The sequence below is a fragment of the Pelecanus crispus genome, chromosome 4, assembly GCF_030463565.1.
Source record: "Pelecanus crispus isolate bPelCri1 chromosome 4, bPelCri1.pri, whole genome shotgun sequence".
Taxonomy (NCBI): domain Eukaryota; kingdom Metazoa; phylum Chordata; class Aves; order Pelecaniformes; family Pelecanidae; genus Pelecanus; species Pelecanus crispus.
This window is the reverse complement of record NC_134646.1, coordinates 33,782,499-33,798,856: the sequence shown is the minus strand read 5'-3', so window position 1 is coordinate 33,798,856 and position 16,358 is coordinate 33,782,499. Positions and strand designations below refer to the sequence as shown.

Here is a 16,358-nt window from a genome sequence, read left to right as displayed (position 1 = left end):
GAATTACACTTTGAAGCACTAATATATTGTATGGGATACCTTAAACGTTTTGACTCTCGATGTCCAAAGGATTGTTTGGAGGGGGCTCTCCTCAGTATAATGTTAATCCATAAGGATGTTCAGAAGTACTGGTTTCAAACCCCAATATGTTTAAAACCCTGGATGGGAATGGATCTGGGAATCTTTGGATACTGTAACCAAGTATCTAGGAGATAAAGTCTTTGAGATCTTTTTAAATGTCAAATTTCAGACACAAAGCATATTACTGTGATTTGATCTTCAGACTCTGTATTTATCTGTCTAGCTTCACCTATCAACAACTCTGTTCACCTTGGAGATAGCTTTAAACTATTGATTTGGGTCCTTTATAATCCAAATGATGATATTTAAATCAAGCTATGTAAATCATTCATTTAAACACTAACTAAAAGAAAACTTTGAAAGTTTTGGGTTTCATTTTTAAGGGCATAAAAAGCATTGGACAAACAGCTTAAAGAACTGAGAGAATCATCAGCTATATATTTTGTCACCTTTGTTGATATAAATAGTGAATAAATGTCAAATATGCAAGTGCTACCTAGATCTCTTACTTTAAAAATGAGCTGTTCTAGACTGTCAGTTAACAGGACTTAATGCAGCTGATGTGTCTTCTGTTTCTCAAAATGTGGATGTAGGTAGTTTGTATAAGAATGAGGTTTTGCACTGCCTGAAGCATGACTCCAAGCAAAGATGATAATTTCCAAATTCTACACTAAAATGAAGGATCTTTTCCTGCACCCAGTAACCCAACTATCACAGTGTGCTTAAGGATGATGCCGACATTTTCAAAGACCACCCAGGGTGTTCCCTTTCTGACTGCAGACATGCTCTGGGTCTCTGTGGGACTTATTGTCTTTTCCTTTTCAACTTTTGTGTCTTTTTAGCTTGCTTTCATTGGAGCCCAACTTTGATATTAGCAAAGACCATGTTGTCACAGCTCTAATGAGTGCTTGACTTTTAAAGGTAGCATAAATGTATACAATATATAAAAATTAAAGTTCACGTGTCACCACAACTCTTAGGATTAATCATGTTAGTAATTTGATTTCTCACGTAATTGCTTCTTAGCTGGAGATGAGGCTTGCATATTCATTCAGTGCTAGGTCAGGTTCAGTGAACTCCTCGTTTATTTATCCTTCTCATAGGACATCAGCAGATGGTCTAAACAGATTAGTTGAAGTTATTCCTTATGATCTAATTTTTTTTTTTAAATTTTTTTTTTCCTTAAAAGACAAACATTTTAATATTTCATCTTTGAGTTTTCTTAATGAAAACTTTTGGTGTTTAACTTATCACTTCGTGGTCAAAAAAAATCTGAGAATGAACTAGGTTAAATAGTAATTGACCCAAGTAAGTGTCCATTTGCGTCTCACTCGTGAAAAAAACAATAACAAACTAAAGTGCTTTTTTCAATTGTTTGCTTTCTCCTGCTAAGCAGGAGAGCAGTTCTTTGTTAACCACAGGGCTTCTCAGGCAGGGGGGACTTGGCAGATGACACTGGGGGAAGTGTTTGGTCAGGTGAGATTTTGGGGAGGAGACGTCTAAGAAGTATGTGATGACTAAAAGGGCACTTTCCCAGCTTTCCATCTTTGGCTAATCCAGGTATCCTGCAGAAAAATGCCACTTTTGTCACAGCCTAACCAGAAGGGTTGGGTTCCCAAGTGTGCTCTATGTTGGTCTCTGCTGTCTGCAAGTTAATGATGAAACTCCTGCTGACTTTGGACATTGAGGTTTCCTGATTTTGTGTGAAATCATCAATTATTTCAGTTCTGAAAAGAGCTACTGATTTGCTTACCTGCAGCTTGGGACCTGTGACTCAGGTCCTCAAGTTGTACATGTGTAATCATACTGTCTCCTCATATAGTCAAAATGTCATTTATGACTGCCTCCGGTGTTGCACAAGCATTATTGTAGGGGACAGTTTGAAGGAAGTGTAATTTTTGGAAGGAGCGCTATCTCCATTCCATGGCAATCATGTGCAACATCACAGCTGATCTTTGGATCTCAGGGACAATGTTGGAAGCATGGCAGTTAGCAAGACAGCTTTTCCTGGTGCAAACTGAGGAGAGGGGGTGCAGAGCTGTCCCAGTTGCAGGGAGCACATCAAGGTCTGCTTTGTTTTCTGCAGACTCTACGAGCTGTCCCTGCCTTTACGTGCATGGACTTGCTTTTGGTTTATAGTAATGAAAACAAGGGGAAAATTAGGCTCCAGGCATTCATGTGGCCATGAAGTACTGAATTTTTTATAAAGCTTAGTAACTGTCACTTTTCAAGTAATTTTCTGAAAGAGGACTGGAACACAGGTAGTGCACAGGAACCAATATACCTTGAAAGTACATTTCTTTGTTTTAATAAGGTTGACGGCATACCGTGACTCACCATAATGAATTAATTTGGTGTTTACCATAACAGCACTGAGCTTAATTAACTTGTTATATTTATGTGACTGTAGTTGTTCTCGTGTCATGTGGTATTTATAAATAAAAAAGTACTAATGCTTTTATCACTGCTTTCTCCTGAGCAGGAAAGATCTGTGTGGTGAAAGGCCAGTTAACCTCACCTCAGCTTTTTCTATATCAAAAGGAAGCAGAAGATCCTGAATAACTTGATTTTTGTTTTTCTCTAGGTGTCTGAATTGTTAGTATCCAGCAAAACTATGCGGCTTGAATAAAGCTACTATAGACCTGTCCTTATAAAATTCCACCGCAGTTGTATAATATAGTTAATCTCTCATTTTTTATTACTGCAGATGCTGTTTCATTTAAGCTTAGCCTTCTGTGTTTGAGAGAGAGTCCACGTAAGTTTAACAGATTTAAATAAAAAGTAGTTTACTAATTTGAACAAAGTGATACTAATTTACGGAATCCAAGTCATGAGTGCTGCATCTTCTGAAGCAAATGGTTTATTGCTGAGCAAAACAGAAGGTCAGCTGCTTTCTCTCTTTTAATACTGTTTGATATGCAAATTGTTAATGCTGAACAGCAGGTCTGGTTTACTACTGCTTCTTCTATCATATCTAGAAGGTGAGATGCTTATCCTTGTTTCTGCACACTGACTTCCTAGCAACAGCAGCATGATGCTGAGCACTGCTGAAGGGCAGCTTGGAAGGCAACCACCTGCCTGCCCTCATGGGGCACAAGTTAGTTGCGTTTAAATCTGCTTGGAGTCCCTGCCAGAAAACAGGCTTTGCAGCTGGACCCAAGGGCACTCTTTTGCTGGGTTAAGTGGTGGGAACGGGTGGAGAGGGAGTATGGCTTCGTCTAACCTGGCAGCCTAAGCTGCATTTGGCTGGCGTGAAAAATTTCTTCTCATGGAGGCTGTGATTGGCAGCTCATTAAAATGCTGGCTGGAAAAAAAAAAAACCCAAACACAAACCACCACACAGAAAAACAGAAAACAGTCTCTTAAAAACCAGCATTTTTGTGTACAGATATCAAGACCTGTAGTCAAAGGAAGGACTGGAATAGCAATGACCTCTGTCTCCAGGTGCTTTGCTCATCTTGCAAGCTTTCCTAGCATTGCCTCAGTCTACTCGGGAGCAGGCACTGGCACTGCCCCTCTCTTTTTTTTCCACCTTGGGACAGCCACTTCTGCCCTACACCTTTCCATGCCTGCTTCACCTCTGGGCTGCATTTTTCAATGATCTGGTGCCCCTTTTAATTCTGGGTTTAGGTCTAGGGATGGCTTAACTGGGTAGCGCAGCTGGTGCCAGGCAAGCAGTCATTTCTGGATGAACACCTTCCCACCAACTCTCTAAACACTTCTGAGTTTTATTTCTGACCATTCCCTATCTCTTTATTCTGTGTGTTTGAGCAAGACAAAAATCACACAGGTATATTCCCCTCCTGTAGGTGAATACATACATATCCTTCACTCTCCTCAGCAGCTTCATAATGGTCCATGGCTGTAATACGATGCAAATGTGATTTGTTGGGCAGCTGAGGAATGACAATATTTGTTGGCACTGGGGACAGCATTAAAGTCAATACTTTGAGCATCAGTGTGCGTCTCCCACAAGGTCCCAAGGATAAGGTTAAAATAATGAAAACTTATCAGGTCTCAGTGAGACGATGAGGTGCTGCTTGGCAGGGGAGGAGGTGAAAAGGACTCCCAAGAACCTTCTACTTGCCTGTCTCCATCCCTATTCCCTGTTTCCCTCTCCATGGCTGGGACTGCCTCTTCCCCAGGCAGGAGGCAGCAAGCTGGGCCAGGCAGCGGCCATCCCTCTCCAGCACTGAAGCCCTGAGCCAGCCTCGCAGGTGGCACCTGCGAAAGCTCCTCTGCAGCTGAGCGGGGGCCCTGCTTTGCCAATACCTAAAGCCTGCTCAGGGAGATGCAGTAGGAGTTGGCATCACTCCAGTTATTGCTGTGAATAAGAAAGATTTAGGCAGTTGCTTCACTGAAACAAAAAAACACTCCTTGTGGGTTCCTACTTGTCTACTTTGATAACTGAAGGATGGTTACAAATCAGCCTACTTTTATATCTTGTTTTACGAGAGAGGAACTGAATTCTACGAAGACTTGGCACCAGATTTTTGTTAGAAAATCTCCAGTGTGGAGCTTTTTGCCTGAGGAATTTGACTCTTGGCTAGCCACTGGAGAAGTTACTTGAGCTCTTTTAACCACCTGGCCCTGTCTGCAGACACCAAGTGCTCCCAAAGGCGACCCGTGCAAGCTCCCCAGAAGCCAGCACAAGGGCTGGGACCTCGGCTCAGCCCACCGAGGTACATAAATAGCTGCTTTATTTATTTACTTACTTTTTCTCCCCCTTTCGACAGTGGGCATTCATTGCACGGCTCTGTGCACCTCCTCTCTGCAGCAGCCTGATCCTGGAGACTAGAGCCAGAGTAGCACCTAATCATCTCATCTTCCTTGTCAGTGCCGATGGTGAAGTTATCCCTCCGGATAATATCGTCCTGGTGCGGGAAGCTGATATTCAGTAACCTTCGACATCTCAGACCATGCATTGGTGTTTCTGATCGCATTGTAAATGGTCTGTTGCATCTCTTGCTCGCTACTGATAACTCGGAAAGAATAAAACAAGATCTTGTCACAGATGTCTCAATTTTGTAGCATTTGTGACACCTTGCAATCATAATAAGTTGGTGGGTTTTTTTTATCTGTGAGTATTTTGCAGGAGTAATTACATTTCACTGCCAGCAGCAACGTATGTAGTTACCAAGTGGAATTCAGCCCTATTCCTATTGATTCAGTAGGATTTGTTCACATCACTGTCAGACTTGGAAAGCACAGGCAGTTTAGTTTTCTGTGCTTATATCCATTAGACATCACTTGGCCCTGTGAATTCGGGGCCAAATTAGTTAAAGCGCATGCAGACATTTTCTTTTGTGCAGCTTAATAACTTCACGTCATTGCCTTGAAAAATGTTACTGTAACAGTTCACCTGCTAGAGAAAAATATATTAGGACCTGTACTCTATCTATAAGCAAGTTCTAAAGGTCGTGTTTTTCAGACAAAGCAGATTATTTCAATATACAGGCTTTTGTAATCTTTGTAAGACTATGGTATTTCAAAACAGCAGAAACTCATGCACCCTACTTATTACTTTCCACCACTCTTACTACTCCTTATGTGTTGCAATACTACTCCATGCCAATACAGCAGGCTCAAAGGAGCCAAGACTGTCGAGGAAAAGTTCAGTTTTAAGAATCCGGGACTTGTGAGAAGAGGCACTTGCTGGAATTATAGCATTTAGTGCATCATTATCATTCAGAGCATTTAGCTAATGCCTCATTATTTTAGTCGTTTATTAAATTTGAAAATCAAATATCAAACTGATTGTAGTGTCTGCCACCCAACAGGTGTATGATTAGATTGTGGAAGGGCACCCACCAGGAGCTGCAGCAAAAGCCCGTATTTTTATGGCAAGAGTGCCATCGTGTGGGAAGCCTCTGCAGCACGCAAGTACGCACGCTTGCAAGAAACCGCCCTTCCTCATGTTGTTTTTCATGGAATTTCAAAAAAAAAAAAAAAAAAAAAAAAAAAAAAAGACGATTTTCATTTCTGAAAATGTGCTACAAAAATAGGAAATGCCCTAACTAGGAACAGGTTGGTAGTGTTAAATCTTCTTCGAATGTTAACTATTATATATTTTAGTTCTGCAAACAGGTGGATTCAGAAACAAAGTGTTTACTAAGTCTAATAGAAGCAGGATCTCCCTTCTTCTCTGTATGAAGTTAATATAGTTAGATATTCATGCTCTTATAATCTCTCTTGATATGTATTTTATCTCTCAACATCTGTTGTCAGCTGCAGTTTTACAAGGCTTCTTTAGAAGCTTTCCATTTCTCAAGCTTTTCCATTTTACAATTGGATACAATTACTATCCCTGGTTTCTGCTTTTTTTTTTTTTTTTATGTTTGCCTTTAAATAATTGAACTTATATGTTACATCCATAAAGAAAATTGCCAATAATTAGCAAGAGTACAATTAGGAATAAATCTCTGTTAAGGAACAAGCTAAAGTTCAGTGTCTTTATGCAAATGCCTATTGTTGAAAAGATGTCTTGTGTAATCAGGAATTATACTGACAAGTGAAGAATCATTTAATTAATGAGAATAGAGCAATCACTTGGATGGTTCATTCTATTACTGGCTGAATAAAAGAGAGAAAACAGCCCTGCTCAGGGATTAGAGCTGCTGCTGGAAGAAATAAGCCCCACAATGTTCTGTTACTGCCTTGTGTAGATAGTACAGTAATTCCTAAATATAAACACACATATGCCAAATGTTTGGATTGGGCACCGAAAACTAATCTTCTGTAACTCCACAAGAACTTATACCAAAAGGGTTCTGTTTATGCCAACTATCTGCTGCTTCTGCTAACCTGACAGAGTGGAATATTTGGGCCAAAATACTCACATGAGTCCTAATGCAGGACGCTAGGGCAGTAAGAACTGGAGTAATGGTGCGTTATGTCCGTAAGCGCTGCATGCCATGGTAGAGTGTAGCATATGGACTGTGTTTGCAGTCGCAGAGGAGTAATTATGGCAGGAAAGAACCTGGGGAGGTCTCCAGCCCAGCCCTGTGCTCAAAGCAGGTCCAGTTAGGTCAGGTTGCTCTGGGCCTTGCCCAGTGGGCCATTGAGTATTGCCAAGGATGGAGATGCCGCAAATTCTCTGTTCCAGTCTTTGACCTCTCCCATTTTCCTTTTATCTAGGCAGAATTGCTCATGTTCCAGTTTGTCCCAGTTGCATCTCTTCCTGTCAGTGGGTCTGGCTCCAGCTTCTCTACATTCTCCCAATAGACAGCTGTAGGCAGCAATGACAGCAATCCTGTGTATGGTCCCCATGCCTCCAAAGCTCCTCTGAACATGGATGTCTCATAACAACTATTCTGTCTCTTGCAACAGAATGTAGAGTCCTCCTGCCCTTGACTTATCCCTGCTTCCTCAGGAAGCTTCGGGATGGGGCTTCCCAAAGTTGGCATTGTGTTTGGGACAATTCAAAATATAGCCCAGGCAACTCTGACCTTGTTTGCCATTCTCCAGGGCTGGACCTTCAGCAATGTACTGTCAGCAGGCATTGCAAAGAATTTGTCCCACTTCTTATAAAAACAAAGCTATGCAAACAAGGTGATTCTGGCATCTCCAAAGCCACGCGTATCACCTGCAGTCTGTTCCTTAAGGGCACTGTTCCCTTTGGTACAGCACAGAGGTGGACAAGCAGTTCCCCTCTGAACAGGGTGGGATCTCAGCCATGGGACGTACTCCTAGGTAGGAAGGTAGGTCTCCCATTCTTGGTAGGACCGCAGCGTAAGTATATGGTTGTTTGAATGTGCCACAGAAAGTTTAGCGGCTTCATTGACATGCCTCCCTGTTCAAGTGGCGTTAGAGATTGAATGATCTCTGTACAGAGCAGTTGTCCTGTGCTTCCAAGGTGCATTCAAAGTCCTTTTCACAATGCTGTATTTTTCTGAGGTTGAGGTAGACCACTGCATTGAGCTGTTACGGTAGCCCTGAGTCAGCAGGACAGCTTTTCTTCCTCCTTCAACGCAGTACAGTCTCTGGTAGCAACATCCCAGACTTCTGCTGGTTTGTGTGCGCTAGGATTTTTTGCATGCTGTGTCAAATGATTGCACAAGTAATTGTTTGCCTTCCAACACTGAAATGAAAAACAAATTTATTACATCAAGGAAAACATTCCCCCTGTTTTATTCTTTTTAAGTGTAATCGTTGAATTTTTTATTTTGGGTAACCAGATGCACCCAGCTGCTACTCTAGACACTCCCAGATGTTTTTTAAAAAACACTCTCCTCGGGAATAAATGAGCTAAATATGAAAATCTTCCAGGCAAAATGCTCATTCCTCGGACTGTTCATCCCATAAGAAGTCTAGATAAATATGTTGGCCTTGCAAACTGTCCAGTAAATCTTTGGCGGTGGGCTGGGTACGTAGGTGCAAGGACAAGTGAATTCCGCAGCAAAGAACCTTCCTATGGAAATCGCTTACCAGCAGGTCACACGCTCCCATTGCGCAAGCTTAGTTTAGGTCTTTACTGACAGCAACTAATACAGTTCTGCTCTCTTTCCAAAGCAGCAAGTAGCTAACCTGATAAAGATCAGTTTACAGTAAGGTAACATGTATCCTGCAGTACAGCTGAACTGTATTTTCCTATTTTCCTTTTTTTTTTTAATTGAAATGTCTCTTCTCCAGCGATTAAAATGCAAAATATATATTGTCAAATACCTAATTCACTACAAAAGTCAACTGATATAATCTGTAGCGAAAGCCAGTTAAGAAAATACAGTATATTAAGTAAAGCATTTTCATTAAGGGTCTTAAAAGAAGGAAAGAGAGACTCGTATATGCTTTCCTGTATCTAGAGTGGAGCATACATATCTATTTGCTCAGTCTTACAGGCAACCCCATATTCTGGCTTTCTTTTCTGACTAAATCAGTCCAACTGGATTCATCAGCTGCTTGGCTTTCCGAGACCCATGGGAAGGTTGCAAGTAGTTGGATTACATCCTTGCGCTCACAGGTGCCACCTCCACTGCTCCACTGTAACCCCCTGACTCTGTGCTTTCTCCTGAAGGATTTTGGAGCTGCAGCAGAACGGCGACATGGACATACTGAAGCATAAGTGGTGGCCGAAGAACGGTCAATGTGATCTTTACTCATCTGTGGATACCAAACAGAAAGGAGGAGCCCTGGACATAAAAAGTTTTGCAGGTGTTTTCTGCATCCTCGCTGCTGGGATTGTCCTATCCTGTTTCATTGCAATGTTGGAAACGTGGTGGAATAAAAGGAAAGGCTCCCGGGTTCCATCAAAAGAGGTATTAGACCCTCCATTTCTCCTGGGGAATTTTCATGCACCCTAAAGATTGCTGCCTTGACTTTATAGCATTAGAGAGGGTGGGGAATCAAGTTCAGAGAAATTTCCTTAGCTTCCTGATTTTTTAAGGTAAATGTTGTTCCTCAAAATCTCTTTAGCTATTCTTTCTAGAAAAGCTTGAATTAAAAAATGTATATTGATGATGTATAAATATGCAACTATTCTGAGTAAAACACAACTGTTACTTGTAGAATAGTACATTATTAATACATCAATATTTAGTTCATTATTCCCATTGGTGAGAGCTAGTTCTCACCAGCAAGTTCAAAGGTTTCTTGGCTTCTTCTTGAAAAATATATCCCCTAAGCCCAGTGGCTGAGTCTTTCAAAATAGATTTGCAAAGTTTAGCCCTTTAATCAGCAGTTAGCTTCTTAAATAAGCTTATCCCCATTTTCAGAAATGTTAACCTCTTGAGACTGCCATGAACTTCAGTTCTCGTTATTTAATCTGAAGTCCAGGGAAGCAAGAGTACATTAGATTTTTCAGATTCAGGCCAGGCTTATTTCTGAAATCTACTACAGACTTGTTTCAGAAATTGTGGCTGGAAAACACAGGGAGATACGTTATTTTACACCAGAGATCAGTTTGCTTCTACACCTGCATGTGTAATGCTTTGCTTCCCATGGCAATCTACCTGTCACTTTACCAGCTTTCTGAGCCTTATGCGGTCTTACAACAAATTTCTTACCTTCATAATTAAGCCTTTAGCTCTACAAAACACTAGAAAAACATTAGGAAAAAAAAGAAGTTATTAAAATGTACTTGGCAGCGATGCCCAAAGCTGAACCTAAATATGAGCTTTAATGTAGCACTATTAATTATAGCTTCTCTATCTGTGTAGCTTGTGGGGTATTACTATTAATTTGTGTGCAGTGGTCTCACTTTCTCTGCAGTTTCTCCATTGTGTTTATTCCTGCTAATCTAATGCTGTGTAATCAGGCAGGATTAATTACACTACCTAATTAGACAGCATTGGCACTGATGTTAGAATACGTTTAATCTTTTCTTGCCTGTTTTAATTCCCAAGCTTTTTTTTTTTGTTCAAGATCTGGACCGGACCATTATTAAAAGGAAAAAAAAAAAATCTCTAGTCTTTAAATTGGGTTTCTCAGGAATGGAAACCATATCGTTTCAACTGGTAAATTATTTTAAAAACCTAAAATTTACTTGATTGTTGTTTACCCAAACTTTCAGAACTTCATACTTCATAATTATCTGGTCCAAAACATGAAAATAAACATCGAAGGAAAAGAAACAAACAACACGGATATTTTATACAACTATAAAATTTCCTGTTTCAATTTTCAAATGCAGAGAAATTCAAGTGTATACTTTCCACAAATGGTATAATTTGGCCTCCTTGATCTTTGTTACGTGGTCATTAGCTTAGCATTTAAAATTGCATCTCAACGCTAAATCGAAAAGCTTGGCTCAAAACTGAGTTTAACGTGGACGTATGTGCTGAATGTCCCCACTATCCTGGATGTGGGGGTCATTCAGCAAAGAAATACATCTTAACTAACTTTCTTAAAATTCATTTTAGCTTCCATGAAATCCATTGGCTCTTCCAGGCCACTAGTCCAGAGTCGGGGGTCAGATTGGGCCAGTTTGTGGTCAGCAAGCCAACCCTTTTTCCTGGTGGCTGCCATCTTGTGCTCCAGAATGCAAGCATTTATACTGAAAAAAATTGTCTTATGGTTGCGAAGATAACATTTCGGTCGCGTACCAGAAGTAATCCATTCAATGATGTCTGCCTGAGTCTGCAGACAGCCTTAAACAGTAGCTCTGAGAGAAGTATGAACCGCCCCAGTAATCTCAATGGGATGTTGACTCTGAAGCCTGATGATAATTTAAATGTGAAAACTGCTGAATATTTCACTACTGATCACACAAGAGAGAAGAGGAAAGATCATATTATGGAGATATGCACAATCTTACTGTGAGTGGGTCTCATTTTGGTGTATCGATTGGGTGGAGATCGGGTTGTGGGCTAAGCATGGGAGAATATCACCGCTTACATATTTTCACTGGTCTGACCCTAGCCCCAAATGCATCTCTGTAAGAGAAGAAAGAGGAATATTTTGAGTAACTTACAGAGGCTCAGAAGTGATGAAATTCCAATCTTTTCCCGATTGCCATTTTAAATTACAAAGTGTTTGTATGTTTTTTCAAAATTAAAAACAAACAAACAAACAAAAGAACCAAAACCAAAACCCAACCAAAAAAAAAAAAAAAAAAAAAAAAAGGAAAAATATTTAGGACTGTCCCTGAGACATAGTCATGACTTGCACATGTGCTGACGGAGCCTCTGTATATTTCTTTAGCTTCCGATGTGGCCCCAGTTCTCCTGCATCTGTTTGCAGCTCCAAAGTTTTTAGGAGAAAGCGTTTGGTGAATGCGTTTGGTTTTGGTGTCACCTGTGTGGTTGTTATGTGCATCCATGTCTATGTCCACATGTAAATAAACTATAGACAGAAAGCTAAGTCCGAGAAACGAGCACTGCGTTTTTTCCCTCCCGTGATGAGCTCAAACCAGAGCCTCTGTGGTCAGCGATTGTCCAGTCCCTGGGAGATCCCGGATGCCCTGTTCCCTGTCCCTTTTCCCCCACTTTGTCTCCCTGACCCTGCCCTTGGAGGGCAAAATCCCGGAGGGAAGCTGGCCTCTCAGTCTCCTTCCAGTCAGGCTCTGTGTTCGGCATGGTACCAGTGCAAATATTCGGTGATCTGGTTTGCTCAGTAGATGAACTCCTGCAGTTTGTTCTAGGTGTGGACTTTTTCAGAGTGCTTGACTTCATTCCTAGACAAAGGAGGGATCTCAAGCCCATTCGGTATACTAGGAGTTTTGCCATTGATCCAGGGAGCTCTGGATCAAGCCAGTCATTGAATTGCAGTAATCAAGGCTGGAAGTCATCAGTGCGCATCTATCGGCTGCCTAATTATCCTCTGTGAGGTCCTAGAGTGTGAGATATTTCTAGTGGCCTGGAAGAGCCAGTAGATTTCACAGAGATTAAGGTAAATTTTAAGTTTAGTTGAAATCGATTTTTGTTCTGAATGAGCTGCGCTACCCAGACTGAGGGAATACCCCTGTACGTGTAAACTTAATGCTGCTTTGAATTAAATTTGCAGTTCAGTAGAAATACCTGTGTACAATACAGGTGATTTGTTGTGTCACCCGAGATTGCCTCCTCTTCTTTTAACTTCTGTGCATTTAAACTCTCAATTATAACAGACAGACTTGTTCAACTGACTTCTCTGGGAAGAGAGATTTAAGAAGGAAAAGAGACAGAGGGGAGAGGAGGGATGATATATTACAATAAATACCCCAGGCCACCTTCTCTTCTTCTCACCCACAAGAGCGTAATTCCATCAGAATCGATGGAATTGCTTCTTTGTGGGTAAGGGGAGAGCGAATCCCTCTTTTGGCATTGTAACTTAAAATTGCCTGGTGTACTCCTTTCTGTGCGATGGCAGTGAGTCACCAGCGCTTGGATTTTTATCTGGAAGTTCAGCTTTTCTATGCCGCAATTTATATTACAAAGGCAAAAAGCAACCTGAGATGTTTTTAGCGCTTCCTTAAGCCCTGAGAGGATGACAAAGACAGCAACCTGATCCCTCAGAGCCTCCCATGTTGACATCCAGACTTAGTCCTCATTGTGGAGTTGAAGAACTGGTATCATCCCAGGCCTTTGAGATTATGCTTTGCTTTCATGGCACAATGTTTACTGTTATTCACCTGTTGCTAGTCCAACCCACCTAGCTCCCAGTCTGGCTTTTCCTGACAGAAACCGAGCGGTAGCGCTTGGAGATGTGTTGTTCGGATTCAGGGTTTGAAGGTAGCTGTGGTGTAAGGGTCTGCCCCGGTTTGGCTTAGCCCACCCAGCTTCAGGCGGTGGGGGTGTTCGCTGGTGACGTTCAGCGATGTCGTCAGCTAACAGCCAGCTGTAGTTAATTGTGCGTTGGGCTCCCCGAGCAGTTCGGATCGTACTGTGAAGCTTCAACCCAGCACAAATGGTGACGGTGAGCAGTGCCTCTTGTTTTTCTCATTCCCCAGGACGACAAGGAGATCGACCTGGAGCACCTCCACAGGCGGGTGAACAGCCTCTGCACAGACGACGACAGTCCCCATAAACAGTTCTCCACCTCGTCGATTGACTTGACCCCACTGGACATTGACACTTTACCCACGCGTCAGGCACTGGAGCAAATCAGTGACTTCAGAAACACTCACATCACCACAACGACCTTCATACCAGAACAGATCCAGACTCTGAGCCGCACGCTGTCTGCTAAAGCCGCTTCGGGTTTCTCCTTCGGCAGCGTGCCCGAGCACCGAACTGGCCCTTTTAGGCACAGGGCACCCAATGGTGGCTTTTTCAGAAGCCCCATCAAAACAATGTCATCTATCCCTTACCAACCAACTCCTACTCTGGGGCTGAATATCGGTAGTGACCCAGACCGAGGCACCTCCATCTGAGCATCAGACCAAGTCTCTTCACTGTTTCTTTTTTAGGACTCCCTTTGCAAGGAGCAGCTGTAATATTGTGGGACTAACATGGATGTAACCTTTTTCCTTTTCCTTATTTTTTGTTTTTGAGGGTTTTTTTATTATTATTATTATTTGTTTGGGGGTTATTTTCTGTTTGGGGTGAGTTTTTTTGTTTTGTTTTATTTAAGAATCAGGATTATTAGTAACAACTCTTCCTCCTCCTCTTCTCTGCTTTCTGGGTCTGGTCTCCTCTGACTCCCCTTATTCTCTTTACTACTTGAATCACTTATTCTTTGGTTTATCACCACATTAGGTTTTGGTTACTTCAGGCTTTTCGTATACTTTAAATATAGGAAACGTGCAGTGATTCATGCATAGAAAAACCCTGAGGATTACTTTACAGAAGGGCATTCGCTCCTCCTCTCTCACCGCCTTTTTTTACTATAATTGCAATAACTTAAAATCCTTTTCATGTATTCTGCTGCATCCAGTCAGCGCTCCACTGCTGTGTGTCCTTTTAACTGTGGACCAAAGGCAAACCCTGCAGTTTAAAAAAATGAAAAACTAAAAAAAAAGGCAAAAAGAAAAAAAAAAGGAAAAAAATGAAAGCAAAACAAATGAAGTTAGAAGACCATTCAGGCCCCATAATACGAGAATGCAATTTTGTAGGATTACAAAAAGCCATTACTATGCCAGTAAAGACTACAGTTAAATCTACTTTTGCACTGCAACAGTGCATATGACCTTTATGTGATTGTACAGTGTTAAAAGTTTTTCTTATGTACAGTAAACTGTATCATATGGCAGAAGCCTCTGTTGTGTTAAATAAATTAGTATCTCATACATATATATATATACATATATACACACGGGTATGTGTATATATATATACATGTATATATAGCTATAAAATGGCAGCCGTTGCTATTGCAATTCATTTAATAAAGCTTTAGTTAAAATGTGTTGTATACAGGAAAGATGTACAGTGCAGGGGGTCTTTTCATTTAGAAAAGACAGGTTGCTTTAACGTTATTCTGACTTGCATCGTTTGCCAACAGAGCATATTTTATACTTTTTTATTAGAACATCCAGGGCAATTTGACGTTTGTACCTAGATGTAACTCCTTTGTTTAGGTTTTGCATTGGCTATTGAGCATTCTATAAGGCTAACCTTGATAATTTTACTTTTAATTAATTAGCCAAACGGAACTCTCTTTTAGGTATACCACGTTCATGAACAACTAATATAGCTCTAGAGAAGTTTAAACATAGATCAAAGGTTAATAAATTATTTTCCAAATCAGTAGGGTTGATCAGGTGTTTGCGGAGGAAAAAAAAAGCCCTTGAGAAATACAGATGTGGCCTTAATTATAATCACATATTGTTCTAAGGAAAAGAAAATATGAACAGGCGCTCATTTTAACCCTTTACATGTTAAGTTAGATTTAGAGGAGCTATGCATTTTTTACATTAGTGCCAACTGTATAGAACAAGAGAAAGAACAGCAGTGAGAGCAAAACCAGTGCCCACTTTGGCACGAGCTTTTTAAAGTAACACTGTTACCTGTTAGAAACGTAGGAAGAGCTTTCAATTTGTAATCCTTAAAACTAAAAATGCGGTTAAGTAGAAAGCAAGCGGTTTATCCTGTGAGTTTTTTGGTTTGGTTTTGTTTTTAATGCAACCATACACTTATTTTAACCTAACTCATTCTTTGGCTAGGATTAATAGGAATCAGCCTACGTGATTTGCTTTAGGATAAATTAAAAGGTATATTCTTCAGATCTATTCTATTTTGATGCTAATTCTGTTCTGGGGGAGCATCTTGTACTGTCACTGTTTTTTGTACTAAATCTTCAAATATTGTCTACTGTGTAAGGCAGAACAAATTCTTAACGTGCAAAAGGCCATTTTGTTTCCAGGGTAGCAAGTGTCTAAAAGCATGCACAACTTGCTTCCCCCTTGTAACATTCATGAACTCATCCACACTTCTGAGTAAAATAAAAAAAAAAAAAAAGAAAAAAAAGAAAATTTCTTTCCAACAAGCTATGTAGGGACATACCAGATGTTGCAGTGATTTTAGCTATTAAAAAAAAAAACCCAACCTGTTAACCATGTACAATATTTAAAATAGGCCTATTTTGATGTGTTGCCTATTATACAGATACACAAAACACTTTTTGGAGGCCTCAGTTACAAGTGGCAGAGCTTTCTGTGTATAATTTGTCTAAATAATTTGTCTAATAAAATTGTTTTCTAAACTTGCGTTTCCTCCTGTTTAATTGCTGAGTGCTGGGGGATTTTCGGGCTGTGGCAAGGCGTCCACTCATGACCATTTTTGCCGCACCATTACTGAAGGGGATTTAGCCCGTGGAGGTGGGATGAGCTCACCAGGCTGCCGTGAGTCAGCTCAGAGCAGAGCATCCACGGAAATCACTGAGATGTACCGTGTGTATCAATGGCAGGCTTAGATTTCAGAAAA

The 16,358-nt window shown here is 40.9% G+C and overlaps 1 protein-coding gene across 2 annotated transcripts in view; it reads left to right on the top strand.

Moving 5' to 3' along the window:
• Positions 1-13,867, top strand: part of GRID2 (glutamate ionotropic receptor delta type subunit 2) — a 748,101-nt gene extending 734,234 nt beyond the window's left edge. For both annotated transcript variants that reach the window (XM_075708772.1, XM_075708771.1), the window contains 2 exons: positions 9,095-9,335; positions 13,445-13,867. In XM_075708772.1, coding sequence (XP_075564887.1) covers positions 9,095-9,335; positions 13,445-13,867 — 664 coding nt within the window. The remainder of the gene's footprint in view (positions 1-9,094; positions 9,336-13,444) is intronic.
• Positions 13,868-16,358: the final 2,491 nt, after the last annotated feature.